Source organism: Orbicella franksi, chromosome 14 (assembly GCF_964199315.1).
Source record: "Orbicella franksi chromosome 14, jaOrbFran1.1, whole genome shotgun sequence".
Lineage (NCBI taxonomy): Eukaryota > Metazoa > Cnidaria > Anthozoa > Scleractinia > Merulinidae > Orbicella > Orbicella franksi.
In genome coordinates, this window is record NC_138158.1 from 25,001 (window position 1) to 38,000 (window position 13,000).

Consider the following 13,000-nt stretch of genomic DNA (forward strand, 5'->3'; position numbering starts at 1 on the left):
TGAGAACCACACCCACTGATCACAAACTGCCATCACCTGCTGAACTACTTCTCGGTCGAGCAATCCAGGACAACCTCCCAAGGAAAATCCCCAGAGATGCCTTAAGGTGGCTCCCTATAGTTTTACAATCGCACGCGCGCTGAGGATGAAAGCTCGAGTAATCTGCGCATGCTCAAAGGAAAATGTCAGTGTTTTTCAATATTTTATTACGTCAACATGAGTACAACAAGCAAAACTGACAGTGAATTTTCTCGCGTTTCCTTCGGTGAAATTTCGTAAAACTTGGCAGATTGGTAGTTAATATGTTACTTTGGTCGGAGCTCGTTTTTCAGGGAAATCTATAAGACCAGTTTTTTCGCAGCGGTAAAAGACGTAAATTTGCAAAAATCGAAAAACCTGCCTTTTCAAACCCTACTTTTTTCGTGTTTAAAATTCGTGTCCCACAGGAAGTGATATGCTGTGAAAATTTTGGAAGATTTCACCAAAGGAAATTCAAGAAAATCGCAAGTAAAGCCATAAAAAAGTAAAAAAACATATTTGTTTTGGCATTTCTAATTCAAGACAAAAACCAATAATTTTAACAGAGATGATAGTAAAACACTATTTAATCATTGCTTATTACATGTAATTAGTTTGAGAGGACTGGGTGTAAATACAAATACAAAAACGGCATTCAAAACATAACACTTGCGTGTGCAACGCCATAAATGATTACCCTATGGAGCCACCTTAAGTGAAGTAGTCGCCCCCAGACTAGAGGAGAGGCAGGAGCTCCAAAGATTCTACCATGACAGGTCTGCAAGGCAACTTCCTGAACTAGCACAGGGACAAAGAGTAACCATCCAGGATCAAACGACACTGGAATGGAAACCAGCTGAAGTGAGAGAAAAGCTTGCAGGAGTCCCCCGATCATACGCTGTGACAACCCCAACTGGAAGAGGGCTGAGACGCACTAGAACCCATATACGACTGGCCCGTCAGAGCAACATAGAAGTTGAACCAGACACTGATGAACAAACTGTGGTACAAACTGCCACCAACCCAACTGTTGCGATTTCAGTTCCCTCAGAGAATCAAGCCACCGCACTCCCAGGCAGTTATGTAACTCAGAGTGGCAGGATTAGCAAGCCCCTGGAAAGGCTGGATGTATAACTTGCTCTTTGCTGAACAATGCTGATCTAATAACAAAGGAACTTTTGTTGTTGACTAATAGTTATGTTCCTTTATCCCATTGTGTTGTTATTTTGTATGTTGTTATAACTCACCTCATCAGGTGGAGAGGGATGAGATGATATGTGCTTCAAATGCACTTCCGGTGACGTAATCAGCATGTGAAACATCATGCTTTGCGATCTTTTGTATGCAGCTCCCACCATGTTGTTTACATATTAAAAGCAAGTAAGAAGCAACATCACCTCCTTTATATCTCGCGGCTATTACACCATTTGATTATTGAAGCTTGTTTGTTACATGACTTGTATTCACAACTAACTTAATTATAAAAGCACATGTGATATTATATAAAAATACTCGTGATCAACTGTCAATCATATATGTCATTTGAACTCTGTACAAACAAAACATAAACAAAAACCCCATGTGGACTAATAAGTTTCACGACAATAATGAATTGTGATCTGTTGGGCAGTACCTACTGAAGATTGTCCAAATTTTAATGTTCAAATTCATCACCCTGGTTGCATCTTTCTGTTCTGCCAGTCTCAGTAGTGAACAACAATTTATCATGATAATGTTTACGATCTTATGTTTTTTCTTGTGAATTATCAATGACCAACCATACCTTTCAGATACAGCCAGAAGTCTCTCTGGTCTCAACGTGCCTTCTGTGTCAATGTATAGACATTTACCTTCTGCCCCTCCATGGTCATTTGCAAGCTACAGGATGAAAATACACAACATGACATACTATCCATTTAAACTTACCACACAGGTGCATAATGTGATCAAGTGGCACCAGAATGATGGCAAGCCATTAACATTTAGCATATTTCAAAACAAATTGAACATCAAATCTAACTTTCTAAGTTATTTACAGGTTGTTTCGGCAATCCCTAAGCACCTATTACAAAAGGCAGGATCCTCAGTTAATACAAGAGAGAGTTTCAAGACTGAGGAAACAACGTTTTTCTTGACTCTGTCTTTAAACATTGACCTGTGTACAATGAAGCGTAAGGACTACTACTGGCTCTACATTAATGGTAGTACTTGTACTGCCACTGGACCAAAAAATGGGAAAAAGAATTAAAATTAGATAGCATTGATTGGAGGTAAAAATTTACTCTTATTGGACAAACAAGTCGTGAAAATAAATTGAGAGAATTTAACTTTACGCTGATTCATAGACTAACTGTTACAATGAAGAAGGAATTATATCCCTACAGTTTAGAAGACAAAAACAAATGTTTATACTGTAGAGAGCCGGATTCAGTCCTTCATACCTTTGTTCAATACCATTTTACCCAAGACTTTTATACCAAATTTGTCGATTGGTTCAATAGAAAATTCAATTGTACTTTCTCTCCAAAGTCTCATGAGATATTGTTTGGAATAGTAATAAATATTTCTGAAAACAGCATTGTGAAATTTAATTACTGTTTATTATTGGCAAAATATTACTTATACTATCAGAAAATGTACTCTAAGCGTTGAAACATAGACGAGTTTGTTATTAAGGTAGAACAAAAGCTGATCATTGATAGTCGTCTGAAGAGAAAGATTCTTGTATGAGATGCCTCTGACCCTAATGCATTCTATCCATACTTTATGCTCAACTATAGTGACTATGTAAGTAAGATAATGCTCGACTTGTAATTTTATTTTAAGTATGTTCATTGTAATTTTATTTTGTTGCAACCAATAAAAAATCTTTGATTTAGCAAAAAAAAAAATGGCACCAGTAGTTTATTGCCAAAGTATTATTATTTTAGACAGACCTGGATGATTTCTTTAGTGTAGGGGACATAGTACTGCCTCGATAATCACTAATTAAAATTCTTCTGCTGTCTATAGTTAAGCTTGTTTAGCTGGTTTGAACACAAAGGCATGACTCATTAGACATCAACTTCATGGGTGAACAGTCATCTGAGTGATGCTTGACAGCAACCTCATTCCTAGTGTCTCTCACCTTCGCACCCTCCCGGAGGGCAGGAATACGAGAGTGCCAGGGAACACTGTTGGCTTGATAGTTAATGAAGTACACTACTTTGTAAAAATTAAAAGGTTGATTTTTTTAAATTTTTGTCATTTGCCATTTAAATATTCTTTTTAAGTGCCTACTTTGGGAACACGATCTTGATGTATCAGCAGATAAACTTAACTTAGGATGGACGAGCTATTACCTGGCATGTTACTGCCATGGTGTGGCAGGGCTGTGTTTTTCCAGAGCAGAGTTCTCCAAACATTTCTGTGATACTTCCTGTCTCAATGCCACCTGCAGAGCAAAGAAATACAGGTTCTGTAGCGTAAATTTAATTCATTTGCTGGTTCCATTTCAAGCTCCTGAAGGCTTTGAAGTGATTAGTGAAAATTAATTAAAAAAAGGTGCTAAAATGTTATCATAATACAACAATGTAACTCATCAGAGACATTACAAGAATCTCCATCAAATTACATCATCAGTATCAAATATCATATAATTATCTGACTGAACAATTTGTTAAAAGAACAGAACATACAAGGTGAGACAGACAAGTTTAGGCATGCTGCCATACATTTTCATGTTGCTTAGCTAGTTACTTATTCGTTATAAGTAAGAAATAACACTCTTGCATGAGGCATACCTTGCATTAGTTTATCCAGCTCCTTTGAGTCTGTAGTGATATATACAAGCTGTGATCTCCATTGGTGGAATTCCGTGGCAGTTGTAAACCCCACAGGCACCAGTTTGGAAGCTTCATTGAACACTTTTTCAGCTGTAGCTTCACTTAATCCCTTGATAGCAAGCAGGGGTTTTTTCGGTGTGTGTGCTACTGACGCAATGCTGTGAAATCCAGCTTCTTGTAGTTTTTTGACATCATTTGCACTTATTCCATGCTCCTTTAATGAAGTAATTTTCAAAGTTTTCACCACATTTGGTATAAATGATTGATCTTGCTTTTGAGCAGGTGAATTACGTGTAATTAACAATGAAAATGTGTTTAATTGATTGTGTTAGATGGGGTCTGACTAACTAACTGGCCAAATATCAATGTATTGACATGCAGTCACTTACAGTATCTATAACAAAATTCTCGATCGTGATTGGTTGTCCGCACTCCTATTTGCCAGGTAATCAGCGCGTGATTAGGTGGGTGTCCAATTACAGGTATCCAATTTGAACTTTTTTGTAACTAGACACATGTAATTGGATACCCACGTGATTCACACGTCAATTGCACATGCTTTAATGGCTGTCTTTGCCATGTTTCGTACAGTTTTCAAAACTTATGAAATGCATGCGCTACATACGTTTGCCCTCAAAAGAAGTTGTCAAAAAAACATTTTTAATTTCGCAATTTGTCATAGATACAATTAATTAGTAATTGGACTTCGTGTCCTACAATTCAGGGAGTAATTGTGCTTGTAATTCATATTGGCCTTGTGCTTTGTGCTTGTCCTATTTTTAAATTACTCGCATGATTGCTCCCTGAATGGTACTCCACTTGGTCTAGTTTTGATTACTTAGTATACATGGTTTGATTTTGGCCCTTGGTACACATTCCATAATTTAATAGCAATTAAAATATTGTATAAGGCTCGCATTAGCCACTGGTCCAAAACAAGGAAATAGAAAAATGGTTAAGTAACGTTTCGAGAACTGAGTTTGGTGTCAGAGAGAAAAACAACATTGAAACATCATGAAGCTTACTTATAAAAGCGAGCTAACTTTGACACAAATTTATGCATGCAGGTCTTGCATAACCTAATATTTTAAGCTAAAACCTCGAATACAGTCAAACCTGTATATAATGGTCACCGTTGATAAATGGCCAGGTGACAGATACATACAGGGTGACCGCTGTACACAGGTTTCCTCCCTGGAAGTCAATAAATAGTATTTTTATGTAGAATAGTCACTCAGTTTACGTTTTATTGACAATAATAAGTAACAGCAACACAATAAACATGATTTAAAAAAGGCCCACTAAATGTCCGTGGTGTACTTTAAGGGAGGTGCAGGATACTTGGATCTAAGTTTCCGTGTACGAAAATCTTTCAACGTAACAATATGGATTTCAAGAAGAAAAAATCATTATAATTTTATGATATTTTGGAGCCCAAAGCTTGATTTCATGTAGTATGTCATTAAAGGAGGAGGTCACTCCAAAAGCCATGTATTTTTTTCCATCACCAATAAAAAGTTCACACTCAGTTGAATTACTCACAGTTGTTTTAGCTTCTGAAGTGGATGTGACCCCAATAAAAAAGAAGTGAAAAGTTCGACACTGGGAGCCGCCATTTTGAAAGGATCTTGAAGGCCAGGCCGCATATCCGTGACGTCATTCCGTCCGAGAATGTGTTTGTTCTTTTGAGCTTTAGTATGGCTGCTCTTGAAGCCAGAACGTGCTAGTGATTCCGTGGGAGATAATAATCAAGTTGAATTGACTGATTGGTTGGAAAATGCTCTGTGTTGTCCTTGTGAGAGATGTGCAACCATACCGATGCAAAGAGAATGTGTTTGTTGCCAAGAACAGCTGGAGTAGGTCACCAAGATGGAAGGTACATTTTGCAGTACAATTGTAATAGACGCAGTTAGTGGAAGAGGAGGTTTATTTTTAATTGTAAATTGTTCTCAGAATTGAACTGGTGGCTTAAATAAATCCCCAGTTTAGTGCTTTTGATCTGATTTGTCTTCAGTTTAACGAGTACTGGCGGTTCAATGCGGAGGGAGTTCTGGTATCACAGAAACTGATGAGTTTTCAATGTTGTGTTTAAATCGGGCAGATGCTTTCCACCTCACAAGTCTGTGTTTTTACTTATAAGATTTGGATACTTGTTGCTCGTGCTCGTATGTGTTTGCCTAGGTTTCTTTACACTTATGGACTACGTACGTGGACTCTTGTGAAATACGCAGTGACTCTACATGTAAGATGCGAAGTGAAATCGACGTCTCTGATGTGAAATTGACGACATTCCTTATCAGTACCTGAGATTTTTTGTGAGAATTGTAATTTGCATTGTTGGAAAGCTAAGCATATGTAATAAATTTTGGACAGAAGAAAAAAGTATACACAACTTTTACGTGCGTAAACCAGTGGAAGGAAAATTGACTCTGCAAGTGTGTTTTTCATATCACATGTGTCGTGTTTACTGGCATCGTTACTTGATAAAGCATGCAGTAAGATTGCAGCTTCATTTTTTACCGTGGCACTGCTTTCATTAGCAACTGTAATTCCAAAAAATAATGTGAATGAAAAAAAACCATCCTTAATTAACGATGAATTGTGTTGATAAAATTGAAAACAAATTGCATCACATTTCAGACAAAATATTATTTACATGCGAATATGGGATTTCGCTATAGCACGACTTGCTATCGGTAATTGTCGATATATCGCTAGGACTGATGTACAATTAACTACTTCTTCCAATGTATTTCAAATCAAATTAGACAGCATTTAAAATTTGTAAGTATTTTAACTCATCCCTGGCTGTCAAGGCCAATTATTTTAATAACAAAACACGCTCTGAGTTCTCAGCTCACACAAAAGATTTATAAATTGAAAAAATGATTTTTCGATAAAAGAAAACTGAAGCAGGTTAGTGTGATATGTAATTTTAAAGAAATCTGCAGGGCATTTGAAGTTCCCACAGTACCCTAAGAAATTTAATAAATTCACCCAAAAAAAATGGGTGCAGTTGCTATGCATCAATGAACACGAAAACACGAAAAACCTTGCGCTAGTCTACGAAAAATAATGAATCAAACTTTGCAACATGGAAGCTTTTTTATAAATACTGGTGCGACTGGTAAATGAAGAAAATAATTTTATTCAGCCATTTTCCCTGTTATTACAGAAAGAGAGCGTTTTAGTGTCTTTTCGTGAAAATATATTAAGCCTGAAGGGTTGAAAATTTTTGGCGACTAAAATACTTGTGCTGGTGACCAAACCTGAAAACTTAGGGGCCAGCTGGCCCCAAGGATTTTCCTTGAAATTAGAGTCCCCATCCAGCGAGGAGCTTCAATTTCTTGTGCAGAAATAACATTTACCAAATCAAGTCAATGAGAGTTCTGCCAGGCAAAAATATTTTTAAAAAATGAAAAGTATAATTGATAGCTACCTCTTTTTGTTCCTTGCGATTCATCGTTTACTTGTAATGCATGCCTTTGCAAGGGCATTCCGTTGAAAAACTGTCGGAAAGCATTTTTCTTCAATGACCTCCTTCTTGTGTTTCCAACCACAAGCTCAAATCGGTGTTCAGTTTTGAAAGAGTTGTCTGTGAAATACTCGTTGCACACATACACATCTTTGAGTTTTTTGGCATGAATCTCTCATCCCAACATAGCTGTTTGAACCACTTCTTTGGCAATTTTTTTGGTCTTTGCAGGCAAATCAAGGAAAGTCACTCCTCTTTTCCTATCCTTTTCAGTTCGGCTTTTACAGCCAGGGGCCCAACATTTTAGCTCACAACTGAATAAATGAATTTAGAACAGAACAGGAGAGTTTTAGCCTTAGAGCCTTGCACCAATTCGGACTGAATGACGTCACGGATATACGGCCTGGCCTTCAAGATCCTTTCAAAATGACAACTCCCAGTGTCAAACTTTTCACTTCTTTTTCATTGGGATCGCATGTACTTCAGAGGCTAAAACGATGGTGGGTAACTCAACTCAATGTGAACTTTTTATTGGTGATGGAAAAAAATACACAGTTTTTGGAGTGACCTTCTCCTTTAACTTTAATAAGTGTGTTCATGTATTAGTAACTGTGTTTAGCACTAACATTTGTATTTTTGTGAGGCCCCTGCCTTGGTGGCTGCTATTCAACGAGCACATGAATAAAGCTTGTCATTATTCGTTAATCGTCACCCAATTTCCTGACCGTTATATGCAGGAAAAAGATAATGAAATTGTGGATTCAGGAAGTCTAAAGGGTGACCGCGTCCGTTATATACAGGTGACCGCTATATGTGGGTCAACTTAACAGTAAATATAGGGGACGATTTTTGGGAAGTTGTTCAGTGACCGTTATACACAGGGTGACCGCTATATACAGGTTTGACTGTAGCAGAAAATTTAACGAGTGATATATCAACGGATTAAGGTAAACTTAGGTCATTAACTCGAAGGTTATTGGTCCCAATATCTGGGAGTTTAGGCTTTAAATAAGCTACTCTTTGAGAAGCGTATTGTCGTTGTACCTCGAGTTTGTTGAAAAGCAATGGTCCAGCACTTTCTTCCATCGAGACCTCATCTTCAATTTCCCCCTGCCTTTCCTGCTGCATTTTTCCACCAGAAATTATAATACAGCAGGCCGAGAGCTAAAAAAACAGGCAAATTCAAGATTTGTGAACGAGCAACGCCAGGTCTGAACCGAAGCGAGAAACAAAATTTGCGTCATGTAAAGAAGAACAAAGTGTGCCTATTTTCCTTTCCTTGAGGCAAACCGCGGAGCACGCATTCACGCGGGGCACTCTGGGTAGAAGAAAAGCTGAAGGATTCTGCTCGCGGGAGATTTTAAAAACCAAGTGTAGAGGTCAGTTCTATTTATCGTACTTTTGACCAAATTTGTTGCTAACATTTAGTTTACGGTAAACTGAAGGTAACTTTGATATATCTGTTTAACACTGTAGCTGCTGTTGTCTACTGCAAGGTTTGTTCGACATGACACAGCTTTGCACCGTTCGTTTAAGGAAAACCAACGAAAAGCAAATGAATGCAACGATAAGGTAAGCTCAAACGTTTTAACTGTGTAAGTGGAAACCTGTTACTTGTGTTAAATAGAGTACTTCATTCCTTTTCGAAATGAGGTTCCCGTGGTCAACTGTTGAAGAGTTGGTTGTTGTTTACCAGTTGTTCCTTAGGTACTAGTGTGTACCAAAATTTCCGAAATTTTCGAAACGGGGACAAATGGTACGGAAATTTCCAGGGAAAGGTCCCAGAAAATCCGGAAATTGTTGAATTTCCGAAAAGCGAACAATTTCAGCCGAAAATTCAGAAAATCAAATAGAACGGAAATTTCCAGGAAAGTATGTTTGAAAATTTGGGTATACCTCACGAGGTCGGAAATTATGCAAATTCGCAATTTACTATTCAGCGCTAGTTCTTTTGGCCGCAATCACAGCGAGTTGGACATCTCACGCAAGGATGATGGTGACGCGTATTCGAAACTTGAAATTCTTTAGAATCTTCTCACTTATATGTCGAGAAATACTAGCTACAGTTAAATTCGTGAAGAAAGCAATTGATAAAAATAATGCCCCCGTGGTGAAGTTGTTTGTTTTGCATAGGTTGGCTAGGAAATGTACAAAGATTTATAACGCGTGCAGAACCATTGTGCGACTCATTAAGGTGGCCGAACACAGTTTCGCACGCGCTTTTGCTGATGCAATTCAGCGCGCGCTCAAGGATTGCAAAAAACAAACGTGCCGTCAATAGAGCGATCATTTTATTTACTCAACACCCGCATTATGTGTGCTATTTTTCTCTATAATTAAACGCAGTGTATTAATGGCTTTAGTCTTTTATTACAAAGATATGTTAGAAAAGGTAACGATGCAAAGGACCCAGCAATTCTCAGCTTTTTTTTTCTTACCGAAAGAACCCAGCTAAATGCAACGCATGCGTAGTAAGTCAAAAAATTGCGATTTAATGAAAATTGCACTCTCGGAAATACGCCTATTTCTCGAGAACCACTCATTAGAATTTCACGAAATTTGGCTCGAAAATACTTTAGGAAATAAGTAACTGGAGTATTAAAAATAATTGAACTTTGACAAAGGAAATTCTAGATATTCCAGTGAACCTTCAACAAGGGATAACTAAAGATCTCTCTGTTAAATTATCAGCAAAATGGTGTTAACTTGTGAGAATCGTTACAAGCTTGTTGCATGCAAATTTTAAAGAAAATCTAATGACTATATTTTCTGCAAATAAACAAAACCGATTTTAAAGGCCTGTTTATATTTATTCATGTTGCCATGGCAACGGCACATACGTCAGCTTAACCATCAAAAAACCAAAGTTTGTGTTGTTGACTAGCTTGCTGCCATTTTTGACGACCGAGGGATCAAGGGCTTTTAGAGAAAAAGGTGAATGAAACACAGGTATCAAAAACTGTGTTCAGCCACCTTAAACCCTTTGTTTTCCGACTTTTTCGCTGCCGTTGTGGTTTGTATAAGGTCCCTGCTGTTGTGGTCTATAAAAAGTCACGATGTCGACATATTACACCTTTTGCTGTTCATTTACAGAAAATAAACATTCATTTGTGTCCAAATTTCTTTCTTTATGGTCAATAAACTCTCATTAACACCAATATGACCTTCATTTGCGCGTAAGGAACGTTCAAGAATAACATTTACATACGCATTAACATTCAAAATCATCAAAAGAAAAACAATACCTTCATTTGACATTCAACGTCTTTCTTTAGAGAGCCTAATTTTATAAATAGCACAGTTCCTGAAGGTTTGACTGTATGCCACCGCCGAAAAAGAAGTTATTGAAAATCCAAAAACTGATCTATACGTATTAATGTTCGAATGATTCAAACGGTGACAAAAATTTTTAGACGAGAAACGGGCAGGAGAATTTAAGAGAGCTGAATTGAAACGTTGCGTTACGCATAATTTATGCGCCCAGTTATGGATTACCGTAAATCCCGGGTGTAAATAAACATGGATGGACATGGTGAAATGACATGAACACATAATTGATGAATAGAGGAAGGCTGGGAGTTCTGGGGTCACTGGCATCGCTTTTTAGAAAGGGGAAAAAAGGAATGAGAAAAGTAAGTAGGAACCCAGGTAACAGAGCTTATCACAGGTGGCCCACACGTTGAATACGATTTATAATACGTGACAATAGACTGTTGGCGATTGCGTTACAATTTTAGCCGTATATAAGACCATGTATGAGAATGCTTCGAAAATTGGACTTATGCTACGTGTAGAAAATAACTTAAATAAAAGTAGCTTATCTTATGTGCTACTCTCCACAGCTGGAGGCGATTTTGTCACAAAGGCACGGTCTGGTAGAAATTGCATGTTACTGTTTACATTTTTGCTTGTGGCTTGAAAATTGTACTTTATTATTTTACAGTGAACTGAAGAGACAGAGTTTATTTAATCAGAATATATTTGACTTTTTGTGCACTGCGTCAACATATGTAATATATGTATCATTGCCTGTGATTATAGTGCAGTAATTGTGTACTCTTTCATTTCTGGTCAATGGGGTGAAAATGGCTCTTGTGTAATTTGGAATACAGTAAAAACCCATATATAAGAACCTAGAATTTTGGCGGTCAGGCTGAACAGGTTCTTATATTTTTGAACACACAGGCCTTACATCCAATGGTTACAAATCATTTTAATTTTTCCGAGACAATTAATATTGTTTTTGTATAGTTACAAAATTCCACTATAATAGCTAGTTAGTTCACAAATGTGAGAAAGAGAAAGCTCAATTTGATGACCAAACCTAAAAAGCACTCCAACTAGGATATGCATATCCCAAAAGGGTGGTCCTTGATATATTATGCGCAGAAGACATTTACCTAAATGATGAGGGCATTATGGTTAGTCACAAGGAATGATTGCTCACTAGAGTAACACACTACATGCACTTAATTATACATCTTTCAATAACTAAAAGTATGTCATAATGTTTCAGAAAACAGTACTAAGAAAACACGTGCGCTGATTGGTTAAAAATCGTATTTCTATACCTCGATGGAAACACAGAATTAGCAGCCTGCGGTTTGTGTTCCCACAGCATTTCTTGTTGTCTCAAACTTCCACTTGTGTTTCTATAACTCGATAGAACACGGTACATGTCTTCTATTTTTTAAATATTAAAAGTTGACACTAGGCAGCCATACCACACCAAAGTTTTAAAATGGTCACTTCTCTTTAAAATGAATATCCTGGTCTGTCCTTGGAGAGAATAGGGCATCAAACAATAATTTCACTGAGAAATTTTGAAGCAGTAAAACAGTGATTATTATGCTCATACTCAAGGCCCATTTACACTACAGTTCATTCTTAGTATGAGACAAATATTTAAAAAAAGACAGCTATTGAAACATGCTACCCCACCACTTTATCTGTATTACAGGGCTCAAAATTGATTTTTGGGTCTAGTTGAGCCTAAGAATAACATTTTTCAAAGAAAACTAAAACAATACTGTAATCCAAAGTTTCTATACTGACTGTGGACTTGTTTCACATGGCATTGTCCTTGTTTAATGCTAAGTTGATAGACTCTGGACCGAATAGTTACCATAACAATGAGAAAAGTTTTAAGACTTTCACAGTATTTGAAAAAAAAAACCCTGAGTTTACTATTATTTAGGGTTTATCTTGGGTCTTAAATGTCTTGACAAATTGGGCTGTCCTTTCGGAAAACATCAATAATCAGTCAGTAATTATGGACAACCACAGAAGTGATTATTTTGAACCAGTCATTGTATCAAAATGAGATAGGCACATAACATGAGACATGCAATAGACAAAACAGATGACCACAAACAAATAGCTGTACATTAATTACAGAAACAAAACCACAAAAAGCAATCTTTAATTAAAATATATTATCAACATTATATTACAGCCTAAAACTGGCAGATGAGAAATGCAGAATTAAACAATCATACACTAAAATTAGAACATTTTGGAGAAAAGTTTTCCAAAACATAAAAGAAAATAATTGATATTTAGAAATAACAGAAAATTCAACAAGCATACTCAAAGCTACAACATTGTAGAGACAGCATATGAAGATGGACTGTCTCCTTTCATTCCAATTCCACAGCTCCTGGTTATAACACCAGTTTTTAGT

At 37.0% G+C, this 13,000-nt stretch overlaps 2 protein-coding genes across 4 annotated transcripts in view; one reads left to right on the forward strand and one right to left on the reverse strand.

Annotated features, from left to right (window-relative positions):
• Window positions 1-8,801, reverse strand: part of LOC145467802 (DNA repair protein RAD51 homolog A-like) — a 19,029-nt gene extending 10,228 nt beyond the window's left edge. The window contains exons 1-4 of one of the 3 annotated variants that reach the window (XM_081451393.1): window positions 8,362-8,788; window positions 3,801-4,056; window positions 3,360-3,451; window positions 1,802-1,896 (exon numbers count right to left, since the gene is read on the reverse strand). In XM_081451393.1, the coding sequence (XP_081307519.1) occupies window positions 1,802-1,896; window positions 3,360-3,451; window positions 3,801-4,056; window positions 8,362-8,445 (527 nt within the window). In that variant the 5' untranslated portion in view covers window positions 8,446-8,788. Of the gene's footprint in view, window positions 1-1,588; window positions 1,897-3,359; window positions 3,452-3,800; window positions 4,057-8,361 lie in introns of those variants that run through there. The other 2 variants (XM_081451392.1, XM_081451391.1) reach the window with 2 other exon arrangements.
• LOC145467803 (uncharacterized) overlaps window positions 5,405-13,000 on the forward strand; it is an 84,633-nt gene continuing 77,037 nt past the window's right edge. Inside the window, exon 1 of the mRNA XM_081451413.1 lies at window positions 5,405-7,817. The gene's annotated coding sequence lies outside the window, so the exon portion shown is untranslated. The remainder of the gene's footprint in view (window positions 7,818-13,000) is intronic.